Below are 13,152 nucleotides of genomic sequence, written 5' to 3' on the forward strand. Positions count from 1 at the left end.
TGATATTGTTTTTTTTATATAATTCCTACTTTTATTTTCCATCAAGGGGTACATGTGCAGGTTTGTGACCTAGGTATATTGCATGATGCTGTGGTTTTGGTGACAATTACTCCTCTCATCCAAGTTGTTAGCATAGTACATAATAGTTAGTTTTTCAACCCTTGACCCTCTACCTCCATCCTCTCTCTTATTGACCCCAGTGTCCATTGTGCCCATTTGTATTCTATGTGTACCCAATGTGATTATTCTTTCTGTTTCTGTACCCATTAACACTCCCCAAATTCCCCCACACCACACTATGCTTCCCAGCCTCTGGAAATAATTCTTCAACTCTCTGTTTCATTGAGTTCAAATATTTGAAATTTTAGCTTCCACAAGTAAGTTTGATTTGCATTTCTCTAATAATAATGTGCATTTTTTCATATACCTGTTTGGCGTTTGTGTGTACTCTTTTGAGAAATGTCTATTTAGATCTTTTGCCCATTTTTAAATCAGATTATTAAAATTTTCTCCTGTAGAATTGTTTGAGCTCCTTATATATTCTGGTTTTTAATCCCTTGTCAGATGGATTGTTTGCAATTTTTTGCCCATTCTGTGGGTTTTTTCTTTACATTGTTGATTGTTTCCTTTGCTGTGCAGAATTAACTTAATGTAATCCCATTTGTCCATTTTTGGTTTGGTTGCTCATGCTTCTGGAGTGTTACTCAAAAAATCTTTGCTTAGTTCAAAGGACTGGAGAGTTTCTCTATTTTTTGTAAGAGTTCCATAGTTTGAGGTCTTTGATTTAAGTCTTTGATTCATTTTGATATGATTTTTGTATATGGCAGGAGGCAGGGGTCTAGGTTCATTCTTTTGCATATGGATATCCAGTTTATTTTCAGTACCATTTATTAAAGAGACTGTCCTCTCACCATTGTCAAAAATGAGTTCACTGTAGATGTGTGGATTTATCTCTGGGTTTTATAACCTGTTCCACTGATTTATTTGTCTGTTTTTATACCAGTACTATGACATTTTGATAATTACAGTTCTACAGTGTAATTTAAAGTCAGGTAATATGATTCTTACAGTTTTGTTATTTTTCTTCGGAGTACCTTTGGCTATTTTAGATCTTTTGTGGTTCTATATACATTTTAGGATTTCTTTTTATTTTATTATTTCTGTGAAGAATGCCAATGGTATCTTTATAAGGACTGCATTGAATCTATAGATTGCTTTAAGTAGTAGAGACATGTTAACAATATTGACTCTTCCAATCCATAAACAATTTTTGAAAATTTTTTGCATCCTCTTTAATATCTTACATTAATGTTTTATAGTTTTCATGGCAAGGGTCTTCTACTTCTTTGGTTAATGTAATTCCTAGGTATTTAATTTTAATTCTTGCTATTGTATATGGAATTATTTTCTTGATCTCTTTTTCAGATTGCTTACCATTGGCATATAGAAATACTATTAAATTTTGTACATTAATTTTTGTATCTTGCAATGTTTCTGAATTAGTTTATCAAGTCTAAGAGTTTTTTGGTGGAGTCTTTAGGATTTTTCAGATATAAGATCACATAATCTGCAAACAAGGATAATTTGACTTCTTCCTTTCCAATCTGGATGCCCTTTATTTCTTTATCTTGTCTAATCGCTCTGCCTAGGACTTGCAACACTATGTTGGATAACAGTGTTGAAAGTGGACATCCTGATCTTAGAGAAGAGGCTTTTAGTTTTCCCCACTCAGTATAATACTAGCTGTGGATCTGTAGTATATGACTTTTATTATGTTGAAGTATGTTCTTTCAGTACCTGTTTTTTTTTTTATAGAATTTTCATGATGAAGGTATTTTGAATTTTATTAAATGCTTTTTCAGCATCAATTGAAATGATTTTATGTTTTTTGTCCTTTCTTCTGTTGATACAATGTATCACATTAATTGATTTACATATGTTGAACAATTCTTGCATCCCTTGGATAAATCTTACTTGGTCATGATGAATGATCTTTTTAACGTGTTGTTGAATTTGGCTTGCTAGTGTTTTGTTATTGATATTTGTATCAATATTCATCAATCATACTGGCCAAAATTTTCTTTCTTTCTTTTTTTTTTTTTTTTTTTTTTTGATGTGCCTTTGTCTGGTTTTGGTATCAGAGTAATGCTGTCCTTGTAGAATGAGTTTGGAAGTATTTCTTCCTCCTCTGTTAGTCTAAGGTTTTTTTTCCTTCAAATTATTTTAAGTTCTGGTGTACTTGTGTAGGATGTGCAGGTTTGTTACATAGGTAAATGTTTGTCATGGTGGTTTGTTGCACAGATTAACCAATCATCTAGGTATTAACCGAGAATCCATCAGCTATTCCTCCTGATGCCCTCCCTTCCCCTGACCCCCTCGCAGGCCCTAGCGTGTGTTGTTCTCCTCGCTATGTAAATGTGTTCTCATTGTTCAGCTCCCACTTTAAGTGAGAACATGAGGTGTTTGCTTTTCTGTTCCTGCATTAGTTTGTTAAGGATAATGGCTTCCACCGCCATCCATGCTCCTGTGAAGGACATGATCTGATTTCTTTTAATGGCTGCATAGTATTCCAGCATGATGTTCCATGATGTGGCTGCACAGTATTCTATGATGTATACATACCACCTTTTCTTATTCCTATCTATCACTGATGGGCATTTAGGTTGATTCCACGTCTTTGCTATTGTGAATAGTGCTGCAGTGAAAATACGCTTCCATTTATCTTTGTGATAGAATGATTTATATTCCTTTGGGTATGAAAATCTCCAATCTACTTCCCACAGTGAGGAACTAATTCAGGTTTCCACCAATATTATATAGGCATTGCTTTCTCTTCACAGTGTTGTCAGCATCTGTTATTTTTTGACTTTTATTTTCACAAAAAAAATAAAAGGAGAAAACACTTCTCAATTTATTCTGTGAGACCAATATTAACTTGATATCAGAAATTCACAATAACAAAGACCTGGAATCAACCCAAATGCCCATCAGTGATAGACTGGATAAAGAAAATGTGGTACATATACACCATCTAATACTATGCAACCATAAAGAAGGATGAGATCATGTCCTTTGCAGAGACATGAATTACCTGGTAGCAATTATCCTCAGAAAACTGGCACAGAAACAGAAAACCAAACACTGCATGTCCTCACTTATAAGTGGGAGCTGAACAATGCGAACACATGAACACATGGAGGAGAACAACACAAATTGGGGCTTGACAGGGGGATTTGAAGGGAAGTAGAGCATTAGGAAAAATATCTAATGCATGCTTGGCTTAATAGCTAGGTGATAGGTTGATCTGTGTAGCAAACCACCATGGCACACATTTACCTAAGTCACAAACCTGCACATGCTGCACATTAATCCCAGAAATTAAAAAATTATATCTAATAAATTCACACATAAAAATTATCAAAAATTCTAAAAAAACTGAATCCAGCAACTATAAAAACTATTATACACGATGATCAATGATATACTATGGGCATTTTATTAATAGCCATTCTGATTGGTGTGACATGGTGTTTTATGGTGATTTTGGTTCGTTTTTCTCTGATGATTAGTGATGTTGAAAATTTTTTCATATATTTTTTGCTACTTGTATGTCTTCTTTTGAGAAATGTTTGTTCATGTCTTTCACCTACTTTTTAATAGGTTTACTTATTTTTTCCTGCTGAGTTGTTTTAGTTACTTACAGGTTCTGGATATTGGACTTTTGTTGGATACATTGTAAATATGTTCTCTCATTCTGTCTTAGCACCATTTATTGAATAGGGAGTCCATTCCCCATTGCTTATTTTTGTCCACATTGTCAAAGAACAGATGGCATACAGCTTTATTTCCAAGTTTTTCATTTCATCTATTGGTCTATGTATCTGTTTTTGTATGAGGACCACACTGCTTTTGTTACCGTAGCCTTATAGTACAGATTGAAGTCAGGTAAGGTAAGGCCTCCAGCTTTGTTTTTGTTGCTTAGGGTGGCTTTGGCTATTCAGGCTCTTCACTGGTTCCACATGAATTTTAGAATTTTAGAATTGTTTTTATTTTTCACTCTGTGAAAAATGGCATTGATCATTTGATAGGAATAACATTGAATCTGTGGATTGCTTTGGGCAGTATGGCCATTTTAATGGTATTGATTCTTTTACTCTGTGAGCATGGAATGTTTTCCCATTTGTTTGTGTCATATCTGATTTTAGTGTTTTGTAGTTCTCCTTGTAGAGATCTTTTAGAATATTCCTGGGTATTTTCTTTTCCTTTTTTGGCTACTGCAGTTGAGGTGTGTTCTTGATTTGGCTCTCAGCTTCGACAGTTTTGGTGTACAGAAGTGTTACTGAATTTTGTACATTGGAGGACAGTTTGACTTCTTCTTTTCCTATTTGGATACCCTGTATTTCCTTCCGTTGTCTGATCACTCTGGCTAGGACTTCCAAGACTATGTGGAATAGTTGTGTTGAGAGAGGGCATCCTTGTCTTGTGCTGGTTTTCAAAGGGAATACTTTCAGATGTTTGGCTATGGGTTTGTCAAAGATGTCTCTTATTATTTTGGGGTCTGTTCCCTTTGTTGCCCAATTTGTTGAGGGTGTTTATCATAAAGGGATGTTGCATTCTATAAACAGCCTTTCTGTGTCTGCTTTTTTGTTTTAAATCCTGCTTATGTGGTGAATCACATTCATTGACTTGTGTATGTTGAATCAATCTTGCATTATGGGAATGAAGTGCACTGGATTGTGGTGAGTTAACTTTTTGATGTGCTGTTATATTCAGTTTGCTAGTATTTTGTTGAACAAAATCAAAAACTTTTTGAGTGTTGACATGATATTCAAAGGAAATACTTATTGAAGTATTTCTGATTTTAGGTTTTGGGATTAGGAATGCTCAACTAGTAATTATAATGTAGATATTCCAAAATTCAGAAAAGTCTGAAATCCAAAATATTTTGTGTCCCCAGCATTTTGGAAAAGAGATATTCTACCCATAGTATAATAAACAGGGAATACTGAAAGAACACCTTCCTTCTGCTCAGTGCAGAGTGCACTGTTCTTCTCTCAAAGTTCATTGCTTAAACCATTCCTTTTGAGGGTCAGCTGATTTCTGAGGTAGTAATAAGATCACAAATGCTCACTTATAGGTTTTTCTCTCTCATTTCAGCAGGGGAATATCTAGATAGAGCATGGGCTCTTTACTTTTCAGAATGTGTATAGCCCCATTGGTGGTATGACACTATAACTAGCATATCTTTTAGTGGAACTTTTAAAAATGTTTTGTTTATTTCTTTTCCCCAGAGGAGGCAAATAATTCTCTCTTTATGCTCCTGCTTTTTGAGTCATGTCTATTCAAAAACACACAGTTCTGTAAGCATTCCATAAAGTCTGACATAAAAATGAAAATGTCCTATGTTTTTTACCACACTGGAAAAAAAACAAAAGATGAAACTTAGAGCAGGTAATGGATTTAGAGTCTTCAGACTTGATTCATAAGACCTGAACTGGCTAATAGCACCATCTTTTCCTTCAGAATACCATTTTCAGGGCTTTCTGCTTTGGGAATACAGATATAAATTATAGTAAGTACATAACTTTGAAGAATTTAGAACTCAGCAGGAGAGGTGAGGAGAAGGAAGACAGTTATGATAGTGAGAGCATGATGTGAAAAGGGTCATTTTTCCAAATCCCAGAGTTTACTATTGACAAATCCATGAAGAGAATCTGCATATTTCTAAGCTTTGCTAAGGGTGTTGAGAAATACAAAGTAAATTTTGATTAAAACCTAGATCCCTAACATTTCACAGTCTTCTCACAGTCAACAAATATAAAAGTAATAGCAGATAGAGCATGAGACTCTGAAGAAACACTACAGTGCATTGAATGCAAAATTACACACCTGCATTGTGCAGGGGAAAATAGTTGGAGTTTAAATCAGTCACTCAGTGATGTAAAGATTTTGAAGAACTGGAAGAACTACAAATTCAGTTGCAATCATGAGCCTTTTCTAATCCTAAACTCAATAAAAGTGAATGTGAATTTCTGACCTCTTGAAATCCTTCAATGATGATCATCATACTGCCATTTTATTAATTATTATTTTTTAAGTTCTGGAATACATGTGCAGGATGTGCAGGTTTGTTACATAGGTAAACGTGTGCCATGGTGGTTTGCTGCTGCACAGATCAACCATCACCTATTTATTAAGCCAGGCATTCATTAGCTCTTTTCCCCAATGGTCTCCCCCAGCCCCCATCCTCTTCTCTGACCCCAGTGTTTGTTGTTCCCTTCCCTGTGTCCATGTGTTCTCATTGTTCAGCTCCCACTTATAAGTGAGAACATGTATTGTTTGGTTTTCTGTTCCTGCATTAGTCTGCTGAGGATAATGGCTTCCAGCTTCATCCTTGACCCTGCAAAGGACATGATCTCATTCTTTTGTATGGCTGCATAGTATTCCATGGTGTATATGTAGCACATTTTCTTTATCCAGCCTATCATTGATGGACATTTGGGTTGATTTCATGTCTTTGCTATTGTGATTAGTGCTGCAATGAACATATGCATGCATGTAATGTATCTTTATAATAGAATGATTTATATTCCTCTGGGTATTTACCCAGTAATGGTATTTCTGTGTCAAGTGGTATTTCTGGTTTTAATCATTGATGAATCACCACACACTCTTCCACAATGGTTGAACTAATTTACATTCCCAGCCACAGTGTCTCTTGAATACAACATACTGATGGGTCCTGTCTTTTTATCCAGCTTGCTATATTCTGTGTCTTTTAATTGGGGCATTTAGCCTGGTGGCAACAAAATCTCTCAGCATTTGCTTGTCTGAAAAGGATTTTATTTCTTCTTCACTTATGAAGCTTAGTTTGGCCGGATAGAAAATTCTGGGTTGGAAATTATTTTCTTTATGAATGTTGACTATTGGTCCCCAGTCTTTTCTGGCTTGTAGAGTTTCTGCTGAGAAGTCTGCTGCTAGTCTGATGGGCTTCCCTTTGAAGGTGACCTGGCCTCTCTCTCTGGCTGCCCTTAACATTTTTTCCTTCATTTCAACCTTGGAGAATCTGATGATTTTGTGTCTTGGGATTGATCTTGTGGAGTATCTTACTGGGGTTGTCTGAATTTCCTGAATTTGAATGTTGGTCTGTCTTGCTAGGTTGAGGATGTTCTCCTGGATGATATCCTGAAGTATGTTCTTCAACTTGGTTCCATTCTCCCTATCTCTTTTGGGTACTTCAATCAGTCATAGGTTTGGTCTTTTTACATAGTCCCATAGTTCTGGAAGGTATCGTTCATTGCTTTTTAATTTTTTTCTCTAATCTCATCTGCCTGCCTTATTTCAGAAAAATAATATTCAAGCTCTGATATTCTTTCTTCTGCCTGGTTGATTCAGCTATTAATACTTGTGTTTGCATCATGAAGCTCTCACGCTGTGTTTCTCAGCTCCATCAGATCATTTGTATTCCTCTCTAAACTGGTTATTCTAATGAACAGTTCCTGTAATCTTTTATCATAGTTTTTAGCGTCTTTGCCTTGGGTTAGAACATAATCCTTTAGCTCAGCAAAGTTTGTCATTACTCAGTTTCTGATACCTACTTCTTTCAGTTCATCTGTCTCAGCTTCAGCCCTGTTCTGTGCCCTTGCTGAAGAAATGCTGAAATCATTTGAGGAGAAAAGGCATTCCAGCTTTTGGAATTTTCAGTGGTCTTGCATTGGTTTTTCATCATCTTTGTGGATTTATCTACCTTTAATCTTTGAAGCTGTTGACCTTTGGATGGGATTTTTGTAGGGTCTTTTTTGTTGATGCTGTTGTTATTGTTGCTTTCTGTTTTTTGTTTTTCTTCTAGCAGTCAGGCCTCTCTTCTGCAGGTCTGCTGCAGTTCTCTGAGGGTCCACTACAGACACTGTTCACCTGGGTATCATCAATGGAGGCTGCAGAACAGCAAAGATTGCTGCCTGCTCCTTTCTATGGAAGCTTCGTCCCAGAGAGACACTGACCTGATGCCAGTTGAAACTCTTCTGCATTAGGTGTCTGGCAACCCCTGTTGAAAGGTCTAACCCAGTCAGGAGGCCCAGGATCAGGAACCAACTTAAGGAAGGAGTCTGGCTATCCCTTAGCAGAGATGTTGCAGTGGGCTGGGGGAATCCCCCTTGTCTGGATCGCTGATACTCTTCAGAGCCAGGAGGCAGGAAAGATTAAATTGGCTGAACCTGAGACCACAGCCACCCCTCCCCACAGGTGCTCTGTCCCAGGGAAATGAGAGCTTTGTCTGTAAACTCCTGGCTGGAGTTGCTGGAATTCCTGCAAGGATGCCTTGCCCAGTGAGGAGGGATGGATCCAGGTCCCTCCTCAAGAAGTCTGGCCATGATCTGCCACAGCGGCTGCGCTGCGCTGTGAAGACTGCTGCCCAGTCCAATCTGCCCAGCCTCCCTAGCACTGGTAGGGGAAAACCGCTGACTAGAGCTGCAGTAACAGCAGTTGCCCCTCCCCTGGGGAACTCGGTCATTTTAGGCCTACTCTAGGCTGCTATGCTGGGTAGTGGGGATTCTAATCCAGTGGATCTAAGCTTGCAGGCTTCTGTGGGAGTGGACCTGCGGAGCAAGGCCATTTTGTTTCGTGGCTTCAGCCCCCTTTCCATGGGAGTGGATGGGACTCCTGCCTTACTAGAGTTCCGGGAGCTGCTGGACTGTGTAAAAACTCCTGCAGCTCAGTGCCTGCCCAAACAGCTGCCAATCAGAACAGCAGCCGTGAGTCTGCCCAGTTTTGTATTGAGACCCAAGGTCTCAAATTCTCTAAAGATTTTGAAAAATGCACAAGCTTTGAAGCAAGAATGACTGAATTCTAAAACTGATTGCTTCAATTTCTGATTGTTTTTCTTTTCGCAAAATATTTAACAATCCCATGTCTCAGCTTCTTGATCTCTAAAATGTTTTTTTAAGTTTAAAAATTATGTATTATCATAGACAGAATGCTTGGAAAACTGGCCACTGTTAGTGAACATTCAATAGCTGTCGTTGTTGATGTTATTTATCCAGGAATTGGATCCAATTTGAAACTCTTTCTATAAACCTGGGATTCTAGGATACAGGAATTTTTTTTTATGTGAGGGAAGCAGAAGTACAATTCTCCATTGAGAATAGCTCTAGGAAAAAACCACTGCATTTTACAATCACCACAAGTATATCTTTCACCCCACTCTGTCCTTATGTTCTGAGCATGGCACCTCTGTCGACTTTTCTTTCCATATCCTTTTAGCTTCGTCTAGGGAGCAAAGCTTGACGCTTCCTCCTGAGCCTGAGGATGTAGGCATAGCAGGGTTGTCCCACACTGGCACTGCCTGAGGAGCCACAAGAGTCAAAGAACATCATGTACACTGGCATCCGTCTTTGTTCTGCTTTGTGTTTCTTACAGCTTCACCTATGGATGAAGCCAAAAAAGTGAAAACGCATTCTTAGGAAGACAATCCTGATCTTTCACCGCTGAGTAATTTCACTGCTAATGGAGTACATTTCCAGCCAGAGAATTCCAGGTGTGCAATACAGGGATCTCCTTTCATATTTCAGGGTCAGTATTTTCACAAGTATTTCCGATAAAAATGTAGAAAGGAAGCTTTTCAAGGCCATGCACGATAAAATGCTCAGAAAACAATCAAATGTGTAAGATCAAATAGTTAGAATATAAATTTTTTTCAGAAGATTTGAACCATAGAATAAAATTTAATGGGAGGCAGTCTTAATTAAAGCTACTAAAAATTTCTGAGAGATATGCTTATGTATTTATTTATTTACTTAATGGAAATGGTAGTAAGCACTAGGAATATTTTGTTAATGAACCCTTGTCCTGTCCTTCAGGATCTCTTCCTACTATGTACACATATAGAAGGAGGAGGTTATTAATTATATGAACTAGAATGAATATAAAATACTATGATAAATGCTAACATCAAAGCACATACTAGATGGATTTATAACACTTAACATTGACTGCACAGACATATGAGGAAATGTTTTCACAGAGTTTATATGAGAAAATCCTTGAGACTTTTACTTCATCACAGGTTCAACACCATCCGACAATGTGATCACTTGTTAGAAAACTTAATGTAATCTTTGTTTCAAGATAGAAATGAGTTTTCTAGATTTGTAGAGTATCTTTTAGAAACTATTAAGTCAAGAAAATAATATTTAATTTTGAAAACAAGTTTGAGAAACTGTTATACAATCAGTTAGACAAATAAAGGCAGCATGAAGTGTGGTGACATGGGGAAGAAATAATTAGAATGGATATATTGGAGTAAACTATAAAATAATAATTTTGATGGAATAAATGTTTGGTTTCTTGAGAAAGAAGAATGAAAACAATATAAAAAAAATAGAAGTATATGGGTTATTTTTGAGGTAATTTTTCTTAGTGAAAATACAGTATTTCATTATATAGTGAGTATCCCATGCTCTAAAACATTTAAGGATACATTCATGAGTTAATCAACCTTAATAAATTCAATAGAGTAATACCTGACCTTGATTAAAAAAAATGTGCATTTCTAGCCTCTAAATTGCTTCTAAATAGAAGAGGGTCCTTGATGAATAGGGGTTTTTTAATGAAATAGAAGTAGAAATGGAGACACAGTCCCAAATTTGGGAGAAGAATGCATAAAACTTGGCCATGGCTTGAATATTGGAGATGCGTGAAAGGAAAGTGGCCGAGATGAGTTTCAAGTTCCTGGTTTGAACAACTAGTGATGATGACACCAACAACCGAGTTACACAAAACTGGAAGAGAAGCAAGGTGTGGAAGAATGGCATGTTCAGCTCTGATACTGTTTATATAAAGATGTCTCTGGAAGATGTGAGGGAATATTTCAGTAGGCTTAAATGATGAAGTTTGGTACTTACTTGGGTGATCAGGATTTGAGACACAGATTCCGAATTTTTAATAGAAACATAGATAGTGAAGCTGTGGGGACAGTTGCTACAAAAGCAGAATAGATTACAAAAAGAAAATTAAATGATCACTCTATGGGAATTCTCCATAGCCCCTTTAACTGTGGTTCATTCTACAACATTAATGTCAAAGAAGACAGGGTTCAAAGAATGCTCTTCCTTTAAAAACAGCATTACCTAGGAAGGAAGTACTACTTGAGAGTCTTGTGTAGTAAGGTGACTTCCAGATGTTGGACCAGAAAAAGAAGAAGGACATTGAAATAGTCACTTATCATCTCTGGAAAACTTTACCCTAATGCCTACAACACTCCCCACTAGAGATTCCTCCCACAACCCTAACTGAACGACATTAAATAATGTTCAAGATGTTCTTTAATTTAGAGAGTGGTGGGGGTTATAAAATGAAAGAGACGTTTTCAGAAAAATATGATATTTATTACACATAGATGAAAACATAAACTTATCCCAAGTCTGCTTAGACAGGCATAAGCTTCCCCTAACCCCTAGAAAAATAAAAAATAATAATAATAATAAAAAAAAAGGCTTTTACTTTGAAAGAACATCTGCCTCTGAAGTGGCTTTGGAAAGTACCACAGAGACCAGTAACTAGGAGTCCACCAGAACTCTCATCCTCACCATGTGCTAGGTCCAAGGGATCACAAGAATGGGCCAGCTCATTTCCTGAGCACTGTATCAGGCTCTAAGGGGGCTGCAAGTGGAGGCAGTCCAGGGCTCACAGCATGATTCACAGCCTGATAACAGGCAAGTGGGTGATCTTACTCAAAAGAAAATGAAGAAGGCAACTGGAGGAAAGAGCCAACTTGAAATCCTTATTTTTCTATAATTATCATTCAATGTATTCTCTGAGTATATCGCCATTTCTGAAATATAATTTATTCTACTTGGAGGGCAAAATTTTGGAGAGAAGTAGAAAACATAGTTAATTACAGACCTTAAAGCTTCATGTCAGATAACTACATAAGTGCCTGGGTACACCCTGGACTCAAAAATACTAAATCAATCAATAAATATTGTGCCTCGCCTGGAACAGTGGAACATATAGTGTGAAGCTTTTTGGATAGTTCTCATGACCTTCAGGAAATTAGCTACCATGTACTCAGAACAGGAAATGAGCTTTAATCAGAAGAGGGCCACTGAGGATGAAGGAACAGAAACGAAGGAGAGTCAAGGGACATGCAATAGGGCCCCTGATACAGAAATATTGCCCGAAGCCAGAGATAAGAAAGTTTTCTGCAACTTAACATGGCTAGTAAAGACATCACATGGTAGTCACAATGACAGGCCCTAGGTGAACTTGAGTGTGAGTCACTGACTCTTACCTGCTGAGAGTCCCAGCGTCACTGCCAGGTACCTGTCTTCTTCACAAATGTATGTGATGCAAATTTGGCATGCTGGAGCCCCTTTCTGAACAGCAGAGTCAAGAAAAGCTCGGGCGTTATCCATAACTGTAGCATTTTCCCATTTTACTATCTCCATCTCTTCCTGGCTCAGCATCCTTGTCTCAAATAATTCACCCAGTAAGCCATTTATCGTACCTTCACCCACTGAACGGATAAACAGCTTTCTCTTCCCCTTCAGGACCTTGTCTGTTAGGAGCACAAGGATTTCTCATATCATGAAAACAGCCTCATATTCCTCCCATGTCATCACCAGAAGGCAACCTCATTTAGATTTCATCAGTGAAATGTCCCCCTCCTCACAGTTGGGTAATCCGTCTTCTTACTGTATCGCTGTCCTACTTGTTTCCCTCAATAGTCTCCATACATGTGCATGGAGTGGCCTGAAGACTGAGTTTACCATTTCCACATCAGTCCCTGGAAAGCAGAAATCATCCTCTTATGTCGCATGTTTATTTAACTCTGAATAATAAAGTAATGAAACAGAAATAGCCCATTTCATTTAAGAACCACTGCTGCTAGTACTCCTCCTGTGCCAATTCTGTACCCTTTGCCACACTTATGACATGTAAAAGTTTAGTTAAGATTGCAAAATGACAGCAAGCTACTCCTAAAGCCTCTGTTCCTTTCTGGGCTTTCCTTTCCTTTCTAAAGGCTGCGAGAGTCATCTAGTTTTTCTCTCCTCCCTCTCCTCCCTCTCCCTCACTTCTGCTCACGTAAACTTCCACAGATACTAATTATAGCTTCCAGAAGAGCAAGCGCCTTCCACAATTCTTTCCTCCCAGGGA

The 13,152-nt window shown here is 37.6% G+C and overlaps 1 protein-coding gene across 1 annotated transcript in view; it reads right to left on the bottom strand.

Annotated features, from left to right (window-relative positions):
- Nucleotides 1–12,547, bottom strand: part of LOC100442809 (caspase-1-like) — a 41,944-nt gene extending 29,397 nt beyond the window's left edge. The window contains exons 1-2 of the mRNA XM_024254877.2: nucleotides 12,281–12,547; nucleotides 9,227–9,336 (exon numbers count right to left, since the gene is read on the bottom strand). Of these exons, the coding sequence (XP_024110645.2) occupies nucleotides 9,227–9,336; nucleotides 12,281–12,461 (291 nt within the window). The 5' untranslated portion in view covers nucleotides 12,462–12,547. The remainder of the gene's footprint in view (nucleotides 1–9,226; nucleotides 9,337–12,280) is intronic.
- Nucleotides 12,548–13,152: the final 605 nt, after the last annotated feature.

This window comes from Pongo abelii, chromosome 9, assembly GCF_028885655.2.
Source record: "Pongo abelii isolate AG06213 chromosome 9, NHGRI_mPonAbe1-v2.0_pri, whole genome shotgun sequence".
NCBI classification, from domain to species: Eukaryota; Metazoa; Chordata; class Mammalia; order Primates; family Hominidae; genus Pongo; species Pongo abelii.